We start from the raw sequence: 16,524 nt of genomic DNA on the forward strand, positions 1-16,524 counted from the left end.
CACACACACACACACACACACACACACACACACTTTTTGTTATATAAATATTTAGGTTAAGCCATAAAATAAAATGTACATGGTTTATGGTTAGATGTATATTTAACCAGAACCATCATATCCAATCTTCCCTTTTACTAATACTTTTTTTACAGTACAGTAAAGGAAAAAACCTTGTGTAGTTTCACCATTTGGTGTTATATATTTTTTTCCACTGCTAAGGCTTTCATTGAACTATTGTACATAACTTAACAGAAAGAAAAACAAGGAAAAAGTCATTTGGCTTAAGAACTGTGGCTACACTGAGGTTTGAGAGTTATTTGTTAGATTTAGCTGAAGGCTATAAAATGAGCTAGGGAAAATGCAATGTCTGTTTGCAATTTGAGCATTATTTAAAATTGGTCCCCCCCACCCCACTTTTATAATTCTGTTGTTCATGCTGTGGTAGTCAGCTTGAACTTTTTCAGGTTCCTTAAAGGGGTTATCTCCATCCTGTTCCACAGGGAGAACAGATGGGTTGTCCTTTACCATTCAGTGTCCACCTGCACTTGATTAGACAGCAGCAGTTTTACATACCGCACCACCAGAATCCCATGATGACATAGCCTCAGACAACAGCGTGACTAGGATTTTCCCCCCAAGCCCTTGTATCACAGAGGATCTGGCAGCCAGTTACCTTCTGACACTGTTTATAGCATATATTGGTTGATCCGTCCCTTACTGAATCTGCTGTGGGAATTAAAGCAAGCAGCTTCAAGTCAGAAAGGTAAGTGCTCTCGCATGCTTTAACACTAACAATCAAGCAGCTGAAGGAAACAGTAATGAGAACATGCCACAACTTTGCCAATTTGCAAACTGAATACAGTTGCTTTTGTGCAGTTGCCTTCACAGTTTGTTTTTAACTGCTCCACATGCTTTGTGGGTTATTGTTGTGCTCCTTTGTAGAACATGTTGGCTTCTATGAGAAGGGACATTCAGTACAAATGACCAAGCCTTTGAAGGGGGGGGGGGAATCCTAGCAAACAAAAATTCTATATATCCAACTATTGATTAGTATGTTAAAAAAAATAATTTTTAAATGGAGTTAAAATCAATTAATGTTAAAATCAATTTAATGTTAAAAGCATTAAATCAATATACTTAATTTGACTCCACTATAACTGGAATATTATGATGCATGAAAGAAGACTATCCAAAATATTATATGCTGGGGAGTTCTGTGTGCAGCAGTTTACTGTTTAATTTCCCTGTTTCGTGGAAATGTTCTGGAGTCTTCATAATGAAACTTTTAAAACTAGCACACAAGTAAGTTTGCTTGCTTACTGCAAAGTAATAGGCTTCTTTTTTTCATGGAAGAAGATACCAAATGTCAAAGTAATGCTTGCAATAGAAATTTTAAGGAGGTTTTTAGAAGATTTTCAAACATATGTGTCAGAGAAGTGTTCATAAAGTACCAGTTTACTAATGACCCAATTATCTTGATTCACACACATGTGAAATGATAATACTTAGGACTACAAAGCACAATGATGAACTGTCAGTCAAATTTTAAAGAGAAATCTTGAAGGAGTCATCCACATACTATGCCATCCTAGATCTTTTAAATGTATTGGTTAGGAGTTAAAATATAAAACCTTTTGTTTGAGTATTTGCCTAACTCCATTAAAATCAATGAAAAATTTTCCAGTGTCTCCAATGGAAGCTCAACCATCTCATCCATATGTCTTTCACTTCCCCATTTCTATCTTGTCAAAACTTCCAAGGTCCTAATTACCTCTAATTTGCAAGGATTCACTGAATAAATAAATTATATTTCATAAATGTATACCAAGGCCCAACATTTTCATTTTCTGTACACCCACTTATTATTTCTCTTAAAGATCCACACAGAAATGTTTTATTTTAAAAATAAATTGCTACAGCTAAAAAATAAGGTGCATTTATATGTTATGGTCTCAAGGGCAATATTTTAAAATTTCTCTGGGATGAAGAGGATGCAATGCTTCAGAATGATCACTGCCTAGGGCAAAAAAAAAAACTTTTGCTGCACACATAATTAGTACAAGCAATAGGTTTTTAAATTTTTATTTTCATGTGCAGCACACAGAAATGATTCAGCCATTCCATTAAGATGTTGCTATGCATATTTATCCAGGGTAAAAAAATCAAGTGGCAAAAGAATATGCACTTGTAACATGAGAACATGAAATTTGTTTATGGCTTTCCAAATCTAATGCAGCTGTGGCAGCTGCATTGCAAAGATTAGCTTCCATGAAGGCATTTATTCCTTTTCTTACATATATATTCTGCCTTTCTTCCATCACAGAACCCAAGGGGCATACATAAGGTTCCCAGGTGGTCCCCCCCTTCCAGACACTGACCAGACCCAGACTTGCTTAGTTACAGCAAGGTGATGATGGCCTCATTTGCCTTCAGACCATACTCTGGGCAGCATTTATTTATTCATTTCCTAAATTTCTGTGCTACTCATTCTGCTAAATTTTCCCAAATTTCTATCTCACTTCTATGTCAACCTATCCTGTATGCCTCTGCCAAGGGTACCCCTACCAAAACAAACTTGTTCATTGAGAACAGTATGGACTTACGGAAGCTCCTATGAGTACTAAGTTGACAACTGACCACATAAAAGTTTTCGGTTGATTCCACTCTGAGCTTGTGCAGATACGTTTTGGCCACATTTCCCCTGCACTAATGACTGGAATACTACTGACAGTCAGGCTGAAGTGTGTTCCTGGTGTTCCCAAGTTTCAAGATGCCATGTTGTGTTGGAAGACTGTCACTAACTTTTGTTACTTGTGGAATTTCAAACAAACAGCTGAAATGCTCAAGTAGCCTATCCTCATCAACCCCCAAAAAGTATACCATTTTGTGGAGGTATCCTAAAAAAGGTGTATATTATGAAACAATAGGGGGTTGTTTGCCACAGAACATTTACTACAAAGAACTGTTGCTTGGGGAAAAGTCTGAAGTCATATCTATTTCTAATAACCTAAATGTAACAAATAAGGAACTACATGAAAGACACATGTTCCATCCAGTATGTTAAGAAAGCAGAATATGTTCTTATGTTTCTGTGAAAGTGCTTTATTGCATGTGTTAACCATCATATTCAAATGAAACATGTGTTAAACAAAAATACGGTAAGACTTGCTATTCCCAATATGTATTATCCATCTATTTGCTAATGTTTTCTGATTTCCTAGTGTAATTACTACAAATATGGCATAAAGGCTTGGGTTCACGCCATTTCATTTTTCTCCCTATTGTACACAATTTGTGCTGTTTTATAAATAAAAGTATGAACACATGCACACCCCCAATAAAGTCTGATCCAACAACATGAATGTAACACCCTTCATGCAAGGATTATAGGGAGGTCTACAATCTAAAAGCACATAAATACCCACCATAGAAACAAACAAAAACAGCAACACCTGCCCCACAGAGTTTAAAAGACAATAGATTGTTTAATTAGCCAATTTGCCTGGCGCCTAGAGATATGTAACAAAGTCTCCCTGGAGAGAGCATTCCCTAAATGAGGAGCCACCACAGAAAAGGCCTGTTCTCATGTTACCATTCTCCAGGCCTCTTGTGGAGGAGACATGAAGAAGGGCCTCAGATGATGATCACAGGGTCCAGGTCAGTTCATATGGAGAGAGGCAGTCCTTGAGGTATTGCAGTTCTAAGCCAATTAAGGCTTTCTGATCAAAACCAGAACTTTGAATTGGGCCCATAAACTAATTGGCAACCAGTGCAGTAGGGCCAGGATTGCCTTTATATGCTCTAACCTTCTTGCCCCGGTCAGCAATTTATCTTCTAATTTCTGCACCAGTTGAAGTTTCCATCTTCAGAGGCAGCCCCACATATAATGTGTTGCAGTAATCCAATCTAAAGATTACCAGAGCATAGACAGAAGTTGGGTTATCCCTGTCTAGATAGAGGTGTAGATGGGCCCCAGCCAAAGCTGATGGAAGGCACTCTGTATCACTGAAGCCACCTGAGCCTCAAGGATCCAGAAGTACCTGCAAGCTGCATACCTGCTCCTTCAAAGGGAGTGCAATTCCATCAAGAACAGGCCGCCTCCTACCTGTACAGTCTAGGAAACCACTTACTAACAGTGCCTCAGTCTTATTTGGATTGAGCTTCAGTTTATTGGCTCTCATCCAGTCGATTACTGAGGCAAGAAAATGGTCCAGCACATGATGGTTATGTGAAAGTGGAATCTATGTAGGCTATTGGACATGTATTAAGAAGTTCTTGTAACAGATAATGTATGACATTGTATTCCACTTTGCACCAAGGTCATCATACATGGGTGATCCCATTTTATCTTCACATGGACAGGTATGTTACATTGAAAGAATGACAGGCCCAAAGTATCCCAACTGGCTCAATCCCTGACTGGAATATGAACACAGATATTCTGAGCTATATTAATTTCTCTATCAATTATAATTATTAACAATGCACCAAATTTCAATATACTTTCATACAGTCAGTTCATTTTCCATACATCCCTTCATAGAAAAATGAACTTCTGTTTTTACTATTTTGATATGCTTCCTTGTAAATCACCAGTCAAGTAACTGTATGCATTTTATTTCCCTCACAGGAGCAACACACACTGCAAAGATGCATCTGAATTCTCTTCCTTTCTTCCTTTTCTTGATTAGTGGCATCTTCTGTCAATATTATGATTATGATGGGTATGCTCCACAGCCTGAATATGGTTATGCTGTTTCAATGTTTGATCACTCAACAGCAGTCTGTGCACCAGAATGTACTTGCCCTATAAGCTATCCATCAGCCATGTATTGTGACAATCTTAAACTGAAGAGTCTCCCAATTATTCCTTCTGGAATTAAATACCTGTATCTCCGCCATAATATGATTGAAGGCATAGAAGAGAAAGCTTTTGATAATGTAACAGACCTGGAGTGGCTAATCCTAGATCATAACCATCTGGAAAATTCAAAAATAAAAGGCAAAGTCTTCGCCAAACTAAAGAGTTTGAAAAAGCTTCATATTAATAACAACAATTTAACTGAAACTGTTGGACCACTTCCCAATACTCTGGATGACGTGCAACTCACTCATAACAAGATTTCAAAAATCAATCCCAACACATTTGAAGGACTAGTGAACCTGACTGTCATTCACCTACAGCACAACCAACTGTCTGAAGATACACTTTCTGGAGTTTTTAAAGGCCTAAATGCACTTTTGTATCTTGATTTGAGCTTTAATAAGATTACTAAACTGCCTTTGGGACTGCCCCCTAATTTAATGATGCTATATTTTGACAATAATCAGATTACCAACATTCCTGATCAGTATTTCCAGGGTTTTAAAGATCTTCAGTATTTACGTCTATCTAACAATAAGTTGACAGATTCTGGAATACCAGGCAATGCTTTCAATATATCTACCCTTGTTGAGCTGGATCTCTCCTATAATCAGCTGAAGAGCATTCCAACAGTAAATGAGCATCTCGAAAACTACTACCTCCAAGTCAATCAGATAAACAGTGAGTAATGTTTCCTTTTTTGAAAAAAGGTAAAGGTGATACAATGAAATGTTAGCTAAGTAACAGGTGTGTCCTTAAGTTTGATCTATGGAACTCCCTCCTGCCTGCACTGCTTAGTATTCCTCACAGGGATATTGTTGCCAGGATGCATTCCTACATTGGTTTCCTCACAGAGATGACTATAGGGTCAGGGGTGGCCTGTCCCATTCCACCACCTGAGGAGAAATGGGAAGGTTTCACCACTGAAGTCCTATCTCTGCCAAACTTTCCCTTACCTGAGTTGCAGGCCAGCGCCCACAAAGCAGCAGTAAGGATGGGTTCCAGTGAGATCTTGCAGAGCTATCATGATAACTTGTGGAGCACACAAGATCTCACAAGTCTTGTGATATTTTGGCAAGAACTCATGAAAACTTAGCGGAAGCCACTACCTCATAGTGGGCCAGCCCTGCTATATTTCCACAGAAGTCAACTCTGGAAGTGAAGAACCAACCTTCTTACCTGAATATAGTTCTGCTAAAATACAGCACTTTGTGTATTTTATGATGTCAAATTTTTTACAAGACATGCATATTGGGATGCCAACTTGTAATTACAAAACCAGTATCAAAATAATTGAGAATAGTGTACTATAAATATATGAATAATATGAAGAATTAGAATTAAGAGCAGTGGAATCTGACATTCCCTTCATAAAAAACTTTTCACTGGTGAACAAATGTTCTACTACACCAATCAAAATATGCACCTATTCAGAAATAGGTATACTTTCCATTAATAAAAATATGTACCCACATGTACAAATAGATTATTTCTTCATAAATAAATAGCCTTTCCAAATAATGAATAGCACAATAGTTACCAAAATTTCTTTCCTGCAGTTCTCCTGCATTTCACTTTACTTCATACTTGTCCATATTTCATCAGCTCATATATAGTAGTTCTGCCTACTTTTACAGAAACCTCAGCTCTCCGAAGTTGTATCTTTTTAATGCTTTGGCTCAAGTAATCATCACAAACAGGAGTTTCATTTATTCTGTCTCACCTAGCAAGGTGCTGGAGGAGATGGATGAAACCTGCCTGAAGGTGGCACCTTGGAAAACAACAGACTTGGAAACAAAAATGGTGTTTTTCTTCTTTCAGAAAAAAAGTTCTGGCTGTCCTAAACAATACTGTATGGTGATAATACATGCGCTAGATGGGGAAAGCAGATGGTCTTTATAACCTGTATTCAATTCATCATGTGGCATGAACTTGGTGTTTACCATCTCTTGTGGGAAGCATTGCTTTCAAAGCAAACCTGGTGTTTTGATTAGTAGCCACCTTTGGCTTTCTTTTCTAATATATATATATATATCCATGTAGGCATAATTCACTTAGAAAATTGTTTGCACAATCCCACCTATAATTGTTAGGGTTCATTTGAGCACCAGCTTGCTCTCCTATTAATTTCAGTGGGGCTCCAAAGAAGCTGCCTGCAGAGGAATACCCACAGAATTTACCCCCTGCTATTTGTTGGGAGGAGAGGAGAGAGAGCAACACCCCCCTTTCTGGCTATATGTTTAATTAGGGCTTAAAACACACAACAACAACAACAACAACAACAACAACAACCCCCAAAACCCACCCCAAATTAAGCATACCCCCCCAAACTACTTTGGGACCAGATCCAAGGCTAGGCAGGTGGTCCCCATTTTAGCCCAGTGTGGGTCTCCTTGATTCAGAACCCATGGATTGAGGTCATGAGGTGAATAGGAGGCTCTACCCAGTCCCAATAAGTACTAGTTACTTTGGTCTAGGGTAGACAGTGCAGAAGACATGGGTGATATCCAACATTAGTCATACTCAAACTACGCCCACTGAAATCAGTGGGCTTAAGTCCACTGATTTCAATTGGTCTATTTTATGACTAATTTTGGCTATCACCCATTTATGATCTGAATTTGCACAAAAAACCCCAAAACCTCCAGAACTAGGTCTAAAAAGAAAACGCTAGGTGAAAATTATTTGAAAAGAAGTCCATTAATATACAAGAAACGTGTCATTGTAATGTTGCTACTGCTGCTACTAGTAATAAATAAAAAGCTATAACTACCTAAAGGGAGCATTGTGGTATTCAACAAATGCATGAGAACTCATTCAAGACTTGCCAGTGGACTCAAATAACACAAAATGGGCCACTAACATTTCCATCCTTATTCCAGTGAAAGTATTCTTAATGGCATGATCAAACAAGCATGGGCTGAAGAGGTGTCAAATTTTGTTTTGAAGAAATCAACACAAGGAACATGTCTACTATAGATGAGCTTCACTGAAATTTATTTGCTGGAGTATTAAGTCATAGTAAAAGGCAAGCAACCCAGCAAAAGTAGAAAAGAAGACTTCTTGGGAAGAGGCAAGGCAGTAAAGAAACAAGCAGAGCCACTATTGGTCCTCTTCATTTGTAGCTATTAGTTTTCAGAATAAGAGTTGGGGAAGGGTGACTAGAAGACTCTGGAAAACAATGTGCACCCCTGGGTACCCAAGGTAATATATAAACACTAAACTTATACAACCTCTTGGTTATTGGGTGAATAGAAGTTAAGCAGTAGTCTTCTGTTTGTCTAGACCACAGCACCAAAACAGGAACCAGTTTTAGTCAGTGTTCAGATCTTAGTAACTGTTAACACTGCAAAATTTGCACATGGCCACTATAAATGCTGGCCCAACAGCTTAAATCTAGCAGCCTAACCATGATTATTAGTACAGTGCTTGATATATATATAATGTATTCGGTAATAGATATTTGACACACTTTTAAAGAGCTCCTGATTAAGCAGATGCTTTATTTATTCCTATTTACCGGTATACAAAATGTGTATCCCAAAAAGGAGTTGCTCAAAGCAGCTTACAATATATATATAAAGTATAAAATCACAATAATCTCAAAAACACAATAGACTAAAAAAAGGCATCAAAGAGCCAAAACGATCAATCAATAAAGTTAAGCAGCAACAGAATCAAAAACTTGCTTAAAGAACAATGTCTTCTGTTGCTCCAGCTCATAGAGAGAAAAGATACCCTAGCTCCACATACAAGGTACTCCAAAACACTGGTTAAGAACCTTTTCACCAGAATGTGATGGAAAGAAGATATTGGCATACTGATGAAAACCCCCAGATAGTCTCTCCCAGTGGTTTCATGAAGATTCTGAAATGCAAAGGGGATCAAACTGAACCCTCAGTCAATGGGCTGAACACAAGTCCTCAAAGCACTACCCTCCGACACCTACAGACAAGAAAGAACTTGTGTCACTGCAAAATGGTGTCCCATCTGTTCCATGCCAGCAAAGCAACCCATGGTTGATTGTATAGAAAGTTCTTTTCATATTCATGCATCCATACATCAACAGGTCATCATTTTAAAATCTCCAGGTGTTTCCAGTGAGATCAAACAAAGGTATCACATCAATCTGCATCTTGCAGTCAAATAAGAATAATATGGGCAGACAGATGTTCTCATTGCAGGACAGTAATATATGATTGGATTAGCCTTACTTTGAATGCTTTCAGTTGCTTCATGCCATTCTTCTTTAAAATGTCTGTAATTTGTATTTTGGTATATTTTATCTGATTTTGGTATGCTTCATCAAATTAATCAGCTCTTAATCGGTTTTCTAGTGGCAAAACAACTGTTGAGAAAGTGAAAAACCTTAGCTTTACCTCTACTTCTCCCCTCCAAATCAGTGTGCTCCTGCTGCTTTTTAACTGTGTGGCAGCCACCTGGGTTAACAGACCTCATTTGTCATCAAACCAGTAGCACCTGATGTGACTTTGCATGTGGGGCTGCATTGCTCTCTTGGTTTTCCAATGCTGTGCATCACTGCTGGTTGCTAGGGCAGTGGAGGGTGGGGGCAAGGCAGATGGAAGCTCAGCATGGTGCAGGCCCAGTGATGCATGGCAGGGGGAAGTCAAGAGCTCAACCAACACAGTCCCCACCTGTGCAGCCCCACCAACCACTACTGCATCAAGTCCAGTTTGGCCTCAGTGGCAATGGAAATTTAACTAGTACCAAAGTATGCAAAGATAAAACCAAATTTATGAGTGGAAGCATTAGTTACAGTTATTATTACCAACCAGCTAAAACTCTGATGAGACCTTCAGTCTCAACTTGAGCAAATCTCTCCCTAAAGGAGCACTTCTTTAATCTACTCCATACAAGATTGAGGGGAACCTTCCAGACCACAATGGACCACAAATGAGGTCTCGTGTTTAAAATTACAAAATTTCCTCTATAAATTTACCCCTGTTCTATCTCAAATCTAGTGCAAATCTTTCATTTACAATTGTTGTAAGACCAATTTTGGAATCCTAAAATTGTAATAATTAAAAAAAACTTGTTCAGATTGCCAAAAATTGTTAATCACCAGCTTGTTTCCACAATCTTTTGCAATAATTATCTTCATTTAATAACTTTGCTACCCCTTCCAATTTATCTACAAAATGTAATACAATAACACTCCGTTTGAAATATTTGTTAGCAAACTTCACTAATTCCAGTAATTTCAGGAGATACTGAGTTGTTGATAGTAATTATAATTTAATGCAGCAGGGGGAGGAATTGCATAATTCTCATGTGTTGTAGAGAAAATATATTAAAATAATACAATATCACATGTTAATTAATTTTTATAATTAGCTATGAATCTAAGAACACAGACATGGATCCCTTTGACTATGATTCATGAGATGATCGCATGCCATAATCATCATGTTATTGCAAAGACGACAAATCCAATAGCCAATATATTTTTCAATATACAAAATCTTGGTACATTCCAGGGAACACCACTTGGGGAATACAGTGGTACCTTGGTTTACCAACTTAATCTGCACCGGAAGTCTGTTCTTAAACCAAATTGTTCTTAAACCAAGGCGTGCTTTCCCATAGCAGCGGGGGACTCAATTTACAAATGGAACACACTCAACAGGAAGCGGAACATATTCTGCTTCCAAGGCAAAGTTCACAAACCCAAACACCTACTTCCGGATTTGCAGCGTTCTTAATCCAAGTTGTACATAAACCAAGGTACCACTGTATATGATTCTACTACTAATAATGTGCCTTTGATATTGCAGAATTTCCAGTGAGCAGCTTTTGCAAAGTTGTTGGAGCACTCGCCTACTCAAGGGTCAGACATCTGCGTTTGGATGCAAATAATCTCACAAGATCTGATCTTCCTCAAGAAATGTACAGCTGTCTCCGAATGGCTGCTGATATCACAGTGGAGTGATTTATGCATTACTTCCTTCAGTGGCCATCTCCATTTTTGTAATTTACCACACTTTAAAGCTAGAATGCCATATTGCATAATGTCAGTTGTGTTTGTTAACAAGCAGCATGGCCACCTTTAAAAAGAATGCTACTGTTCTAGCAAATCTGTGAGGTCAAAGTTTTGTAAAGCTAGGAAGTCCCCATAGATTGTGGACAAAATTGTTTTCATGTTTCTTTTCTAGACAAGTACAGCCTGAGTTTGAAAAGGATATTTTAAAAAAGCACTGTACATGCATGATAAACACACATCACTCCTTGTGTGCAGTCCTACTCAGGTGTGCAGTCCTAACTCAGGTTTGCAGAAGTCAGGCATATTCTGATCTAGATAGAGTATTTAGTACTTTAGGGCTGGACCAATATATGTATATTATTTTCCTATATTCAAATCAAAGGTTCTCACCCACTTTTATTCCTTTGATTTGTTTTCTTGTTGTGATTATATTACACAGGAAAGCAATAAATCATTATAGCTATATAAATTGATAACACATACAAAAACTTACTTTAAAACCCCAGTTAACTATGATTTATGCAAAGAATTGAAAAAAACAGCAACATTCCCCAGGTTTTTATTTTGTTAATGCATTTTATATTTAATCAGTAAAAAATGTTTTGGTGTGGTTTGTTTAAATCTTTAAAATGGAATTGTTACTTTACAGTCAAACATGTACACCATTATTGTTATTCAGTTATTTGCATGCTACATTTAACATTATTGTAGAAAATAAAACATAGCAAATAAAAATACTGAGTGCAAATTATTGTCAATGTATGTTTACATTTTTAGAAAACAGTAACTGCAGATGAAAACAAACCAAAAAATACTGGTACACTATTTTATATTTTGCTGAATTATTGTAAGACTACAACTCCATCAAATAAATTGTTTTATGTATTTCATAGTTTTAAAAGTTCTTTTTTAAAAAAACAAAAAAACAAAACTTATCTACCATGTGCCTTGTATCTAATTCCAATGAGCTGAATTATGGATAAGAGGATACTCTCATAATAACCTTCATAGCATTCCAAGGAAATCGGTGGGGCATAAGCATAAGCAGATGTGTGCAGGGCTGCAGTCAATACCGTACTTTCAAATGTAGCCACACAAGTTCTGTATGGAGGATTTAGACTAGCCATACTGTATGGCAGAAACCTATTTTTGCAGCAATAAAAGCAGGAAATTCTGAATCAACTCCAATACAAGTTTTACTGGAATGGAGACCAGAAACAATGGCAGAAACGATAAGAAGGTCCCAGATGCAGAGACTGCCCTAGCATCCCAATAGCTTCCTTGACTGAAGTGGTCTCAAGTGTGATGTTGGATAACCTAAGGTTTTATCTCACAGCAACAACCTTCACCTGTTCTACCCCTAGAGATGTTGGAATCTGATGGATTCTTGAATGTTCTGAGAGTTTCCAGTAGCTAGAATCTTTCTTGTAACTTGAACCCATTGGTTTGGGTCCTGGCCTCCAGAGCAAGAGAAATTACGGAGACACTTGCAGACATTTGGTTATCTACTTTCTAATTTAATCAGGATCAACTTTTTACATTTTGAACAACGCAACCAGGTCCTCGTGCAAATTATGAAACAGATTTATATCAAGATTGATATACCAGCCTGGTTAAATTATACAGCCAAAAGAAACATAATTCTTAAGCACTTGCATAGAATCACAAAACCAGTATGGAATCACTGTGGTAAAGAAACAGCAAGAAAATGCTAAAAATGACCATTATAGATCATGCTAAATGAAGCTGGAAATTTATTAACAGCAGCCAAGTTAACATGTTCTTGTGTACAATAATGAATGACTATAGCAGATTGTCAAAATTGCTGGGGTTATACACAGACTCACTATGAAGCATCAATTAGAAACAGAACTCGGGTGCCACAGAGTTGATTGCTGCAGCCTCCAATTCGTATAGACAGGGCAGAGTGCTCCTTCCTGGAGCAGGTGCAACAAACAAGGCAACTCAGAATTGTAAAATAACCAGACTGGTGTCACTAGTCATGTTTCAAATATGAAACAAAATCCAACAGACAACATCATATGAGGAAAGTGTGTGTGTGTGTGTGTGTGTGTGTGTGTGTGTGTGTGTGTGTGTGATGTCACAGGTTATTAGATGCAGGATATTTGTTGATAGGTACAGCTTCTAATCCAAGACTGCAATACCTCAAGGACAGCCTCTTCCCATATAAACAGACCCAGATTCATCATCTGAGGCAACAAGGGTTCATAAGCCTCATCCATGAGAGGTCCGGGGGGAGGCAACATGAGAGTGGGCCTTTTCTGCAGTGGCTCCGTTTGTGGAATGCTCTCCCCAGAGAGGCTTGCCTGGCACCTTCATTACATTTCTTTAAGTGCCAGGCAAAAATGTTTCTCTATAAACAGGCCTTCGGCTGATTAACATTCTATGACCTTTTAAATTGGGGAGGGGTGTGTGGAAGGGGGGGTTATTGGTTTGTTTTTGTTTATGTATTTTGTGTTCTCATTTTGTACTTTTATGCTGTGAACTGTCGTATAATTTTAGGATGAAGGGTGATTAAAAATTTTTAAAAAAATTCTGCCATAAATCCAATCCAACTAAGTGATTGCTGACAGGGTCGAGCCTAGGATTAATGGGCTATCCGCAAGATGCAGACCTACACAGATGGCCCTCACAGGCCACTGAAGGCATCTCTATGGCCCACCAGCCAAATGCCTAGGCTTTTGGACAGAGACTTCCATCTAAACCAAGCATAGGCAAACTCGGCCCTCCAGATGTTTTGGGACTACAATTCCCATGATCCCTGATCACTGGTCCTGTTAGCTAGGGATCATGGGAATTGTAGTCCCAAAACATCTGGAGGGCCGAGTTTGCCTAGGCCTGATTTCAACCTCTCTAATGGGGTACCCTGTGAACACGCATTTTCTGAGGTTGGGGTGACGCACCACTTCACACCCACCCACCTGCTGTTAGCCTAAAGGATTCCATCTGCTAGAGTTGTGACTATTGCTATCAGGAAGGCAAACTTGCAAAGGGGGCCAATCCGTTTGTAGACAAATTCCTTCCAGGCTGCAAATACAGCAGGATGGGGGCTGCTTGAGCCTGGTGGGGCAGTGCCGCATTCACCCTAATGGACCCGCCTTCATTGCTAGCCAGATGCCTCTTTGTCACTTGTATGTAGCATCCAGAGGTGCACTCCCTCTGAATCATTTAGCAGTCGTGGCTAAATGAGTGGAACGTCTGTTGGCAGACCTCTGGTAGAAGAGGTAGGAAGAGCTTAAGGATGGTGGACACAAATAAGTTATGGTGGTTTAACTGCTTCAATGTGATCTGGATTAGGAGGAGGAGGAAATAACAGAGGGTGAAGAAAGAGCTGTGAGTGGAGGGTGAGCCTTTCTTCATCCTTAGGACCCCCTGGGAAACTCAATAAATCTGCTGTACCTGGAACAGAGTGTGGAGAATGCAGCTGAGTGGGACACAGCTGTTGGCAGCCTCAGGAAGTACCATCTACCTTAGGCCTAGCCATAAAAAGCAAGTAGAGTGAGATACTAGGGTGATGTTTGCTGTTTCCATGAACTCTTCTTGTTGTGAGACTTTTGTGGATGTGGGTGTACATTTTATAGGTAACTGTATTTTTGTAATATTTTGTTTAAGTTGTCTGTCGTTGCTTCGGTTTTTTGTACCCTGCTTAGAGATATTTTTATTAATTAAATGATGTTGATGATGTAGAATCCACACTTTTAATACCAGTTGCCTCTGCTTCTGGTGTATGGTGGGTACATTTTTTTTTTTTTAGAACTCTCAAGTCCCAGACTCTGGAAAAGAGCCTCGTGGCTTCATTTTCCTCTAAATAATCCATCTGCTAGATACAAGTATTAGACAAACCCATAAAAGCACAAATTCAAACCAGATTTTATATTTCATTTAGAATAACAATGAATAATTTTTCCCAGAAAGCTGGTCAATATCACAGCCAAATTGATAAAACAATAGCTAACGTTTCTATACAACTGTGTTTCTAATTTATTTGTCATTCCTGCCTGTTGATGTTACCCTTCAAATTGGTAGTAGAGGAGTTGTAGCTCAATGGTAGAGCACACATTTGGCATGCAAAGGTCCCTGGTTCAATCCCAGCATCTCTAGGTTGTTGTTTTGTTAAGCAAATCTCAAATAGGATGGCAGGAAAATCACCTACTGAGTGAGACCCAACTCAGTGTAAGGAAAAGTTACTTAAGCTACTTTTTCTCTAGCAAAGCAGATGTACTAAAAATAAAATACAATGCTTAATGTGATACTAATGGCAAAAGAGGTACTAAAATGTCTTATTTCTTGTTAGTCATGGTTCTCAAAACATTTCCGGGAGCCACAAACACCCTGTGCACTGCTGCTGCCAGTCACAAAGAGCAAAGAAGAGTATTTTATCATGTTCGTCTGCATCCTTCCAAAAGCACCGTGACAGGAAGCGGGGGGAAAATAGCCCTGGTAAAGTCATTCCCTGGTTGGAAAATAAAGCTGTCTGTCACAGAATTACACCCCAGCCTCTCTACCTGGCATTTTCGCTTTATGGATAACACCGAGTCAAATGGGGGAGCTACATCAAAGTATCAACCTGAGGAAGGACCCTAAAAATGAAAACCTTTCCAAATCTCCAAAGCAGTTCCAGACTGGCATGCTCTGGTTCAGACCACTTCATATTAAACTTGTTCGGAAGTGCTCCAAATACATCTGAAGTGGGAGCATTCACCTCCAATTATTTCTTTGACTGAATTCTTCTGTAAAAGTTTGGGCATATTGATTGGTTGTCCTTGCAACATTCTGCTCTGTTGCTTCCTTCTAATAAATGCTTTTATTTAGCTTTTCTAATCTAACAACACAAAAAACCCCTTACAATAAACATCACCCCCTTCCCTCAAGTTAACAAGGTACAGGGGTCAGCCAAATATATCCCGCTACAATTGGGCATGTGTTCCCAGAGGTTGCATGTCTCAGTCAGTTCCTGATACATATGTTATCCAGGCATCCCATATTTCTACAGAAAAGGGGTTTTTTTCCCTTACATGATGACCCTAATCTAGGGTTGTTCAAGGAAATCAATCAATGTCAACTGTGATACAAACTAACCTTGTCTACAAAAGAAAATATAAGCTATTTGTTAACAATAGTCTGCTTATTAGAAATGTTTATATTTCACTAAATGAATGTACATTTGTCCGGAATGTGTAGCTATCACAATACATAACACCTTAGGTGTCCATACGTATTCTGCAAACTTCAATTGTTTTTTTCCATTGTGACTTCACACTTACGACTGCAACACTGCCTCCTCCCTCAAGAATATGCCCAGAGGCTCAAACTAGAGTGTTCCTTATTAATAAAGATGAGGGTATGTGAAATGGACAATTGACAAACCTGTGGCAAATGAACCAATAGGGGGTCAAACCAGACATGACATTAAAATTGTATTTACATTTATGTGCAAATTTTAAAAATGCAAACACCACCCATTGTTGAGAGGATGCATCACAGCATGTGTGAAGTGTGAATTTAACTGTTTCCTCCTCTGCTGCAGCTATGAGGAAGATCACTATTCTGAGACCGTATTTCTATTAGGAGGAAAGTCCATTTAAGCACCTATGGGGAATTTCATGCTAATGAAATAGAAGCTTCAGAGTAGCTA

General features: G+C 38.5%; 1 protein-coding gene across 1 annotated transcript; it reads left to right on the forward strand.

Annotated features, from left to right (window-relative positions):
• The first annotated feature begins 501 nt into the window (after nucleotides 1-501).
• On the forward strand, nucleotides 502-11,619 carry LUM (lumican). Its single transcript, XM_033163352.1, has 3 exons — nucleotides 502-766; nucleotides 4,634-5,548; nucleotides 10,663-11,619. Exons 2-3 carry the CDS (start codon nucleotides 4,654-4,656, stop codon nucleotides 10,815-10,817), a joined length of 1,050 nt encoding a protein of 349 aa, XP_033019243.1. The 5' UTR covers nucleotides 502-766; nucleotides 4,634-4,653; the 3' UTR covers nucleotides 10,818-11,619.
• Nucleotides 11,620-16,524: the final 4,905 nt, after the last annotated feature.

The sequence above is a fragment of the Lacerta agilis genome, chromosome 10 (genome assembly GCF_009819535.1).
Source record: "Lacerta agilis isolate rLacAgi1 chromosome 10, rLacAgi1.pri, whole genome shotgun sequence".
NCBI lineage: Eukaryota > Metazoa > Chordata > Lepidosauria > Squamata > Lacertidae > Lacerta > Lacerta agilis.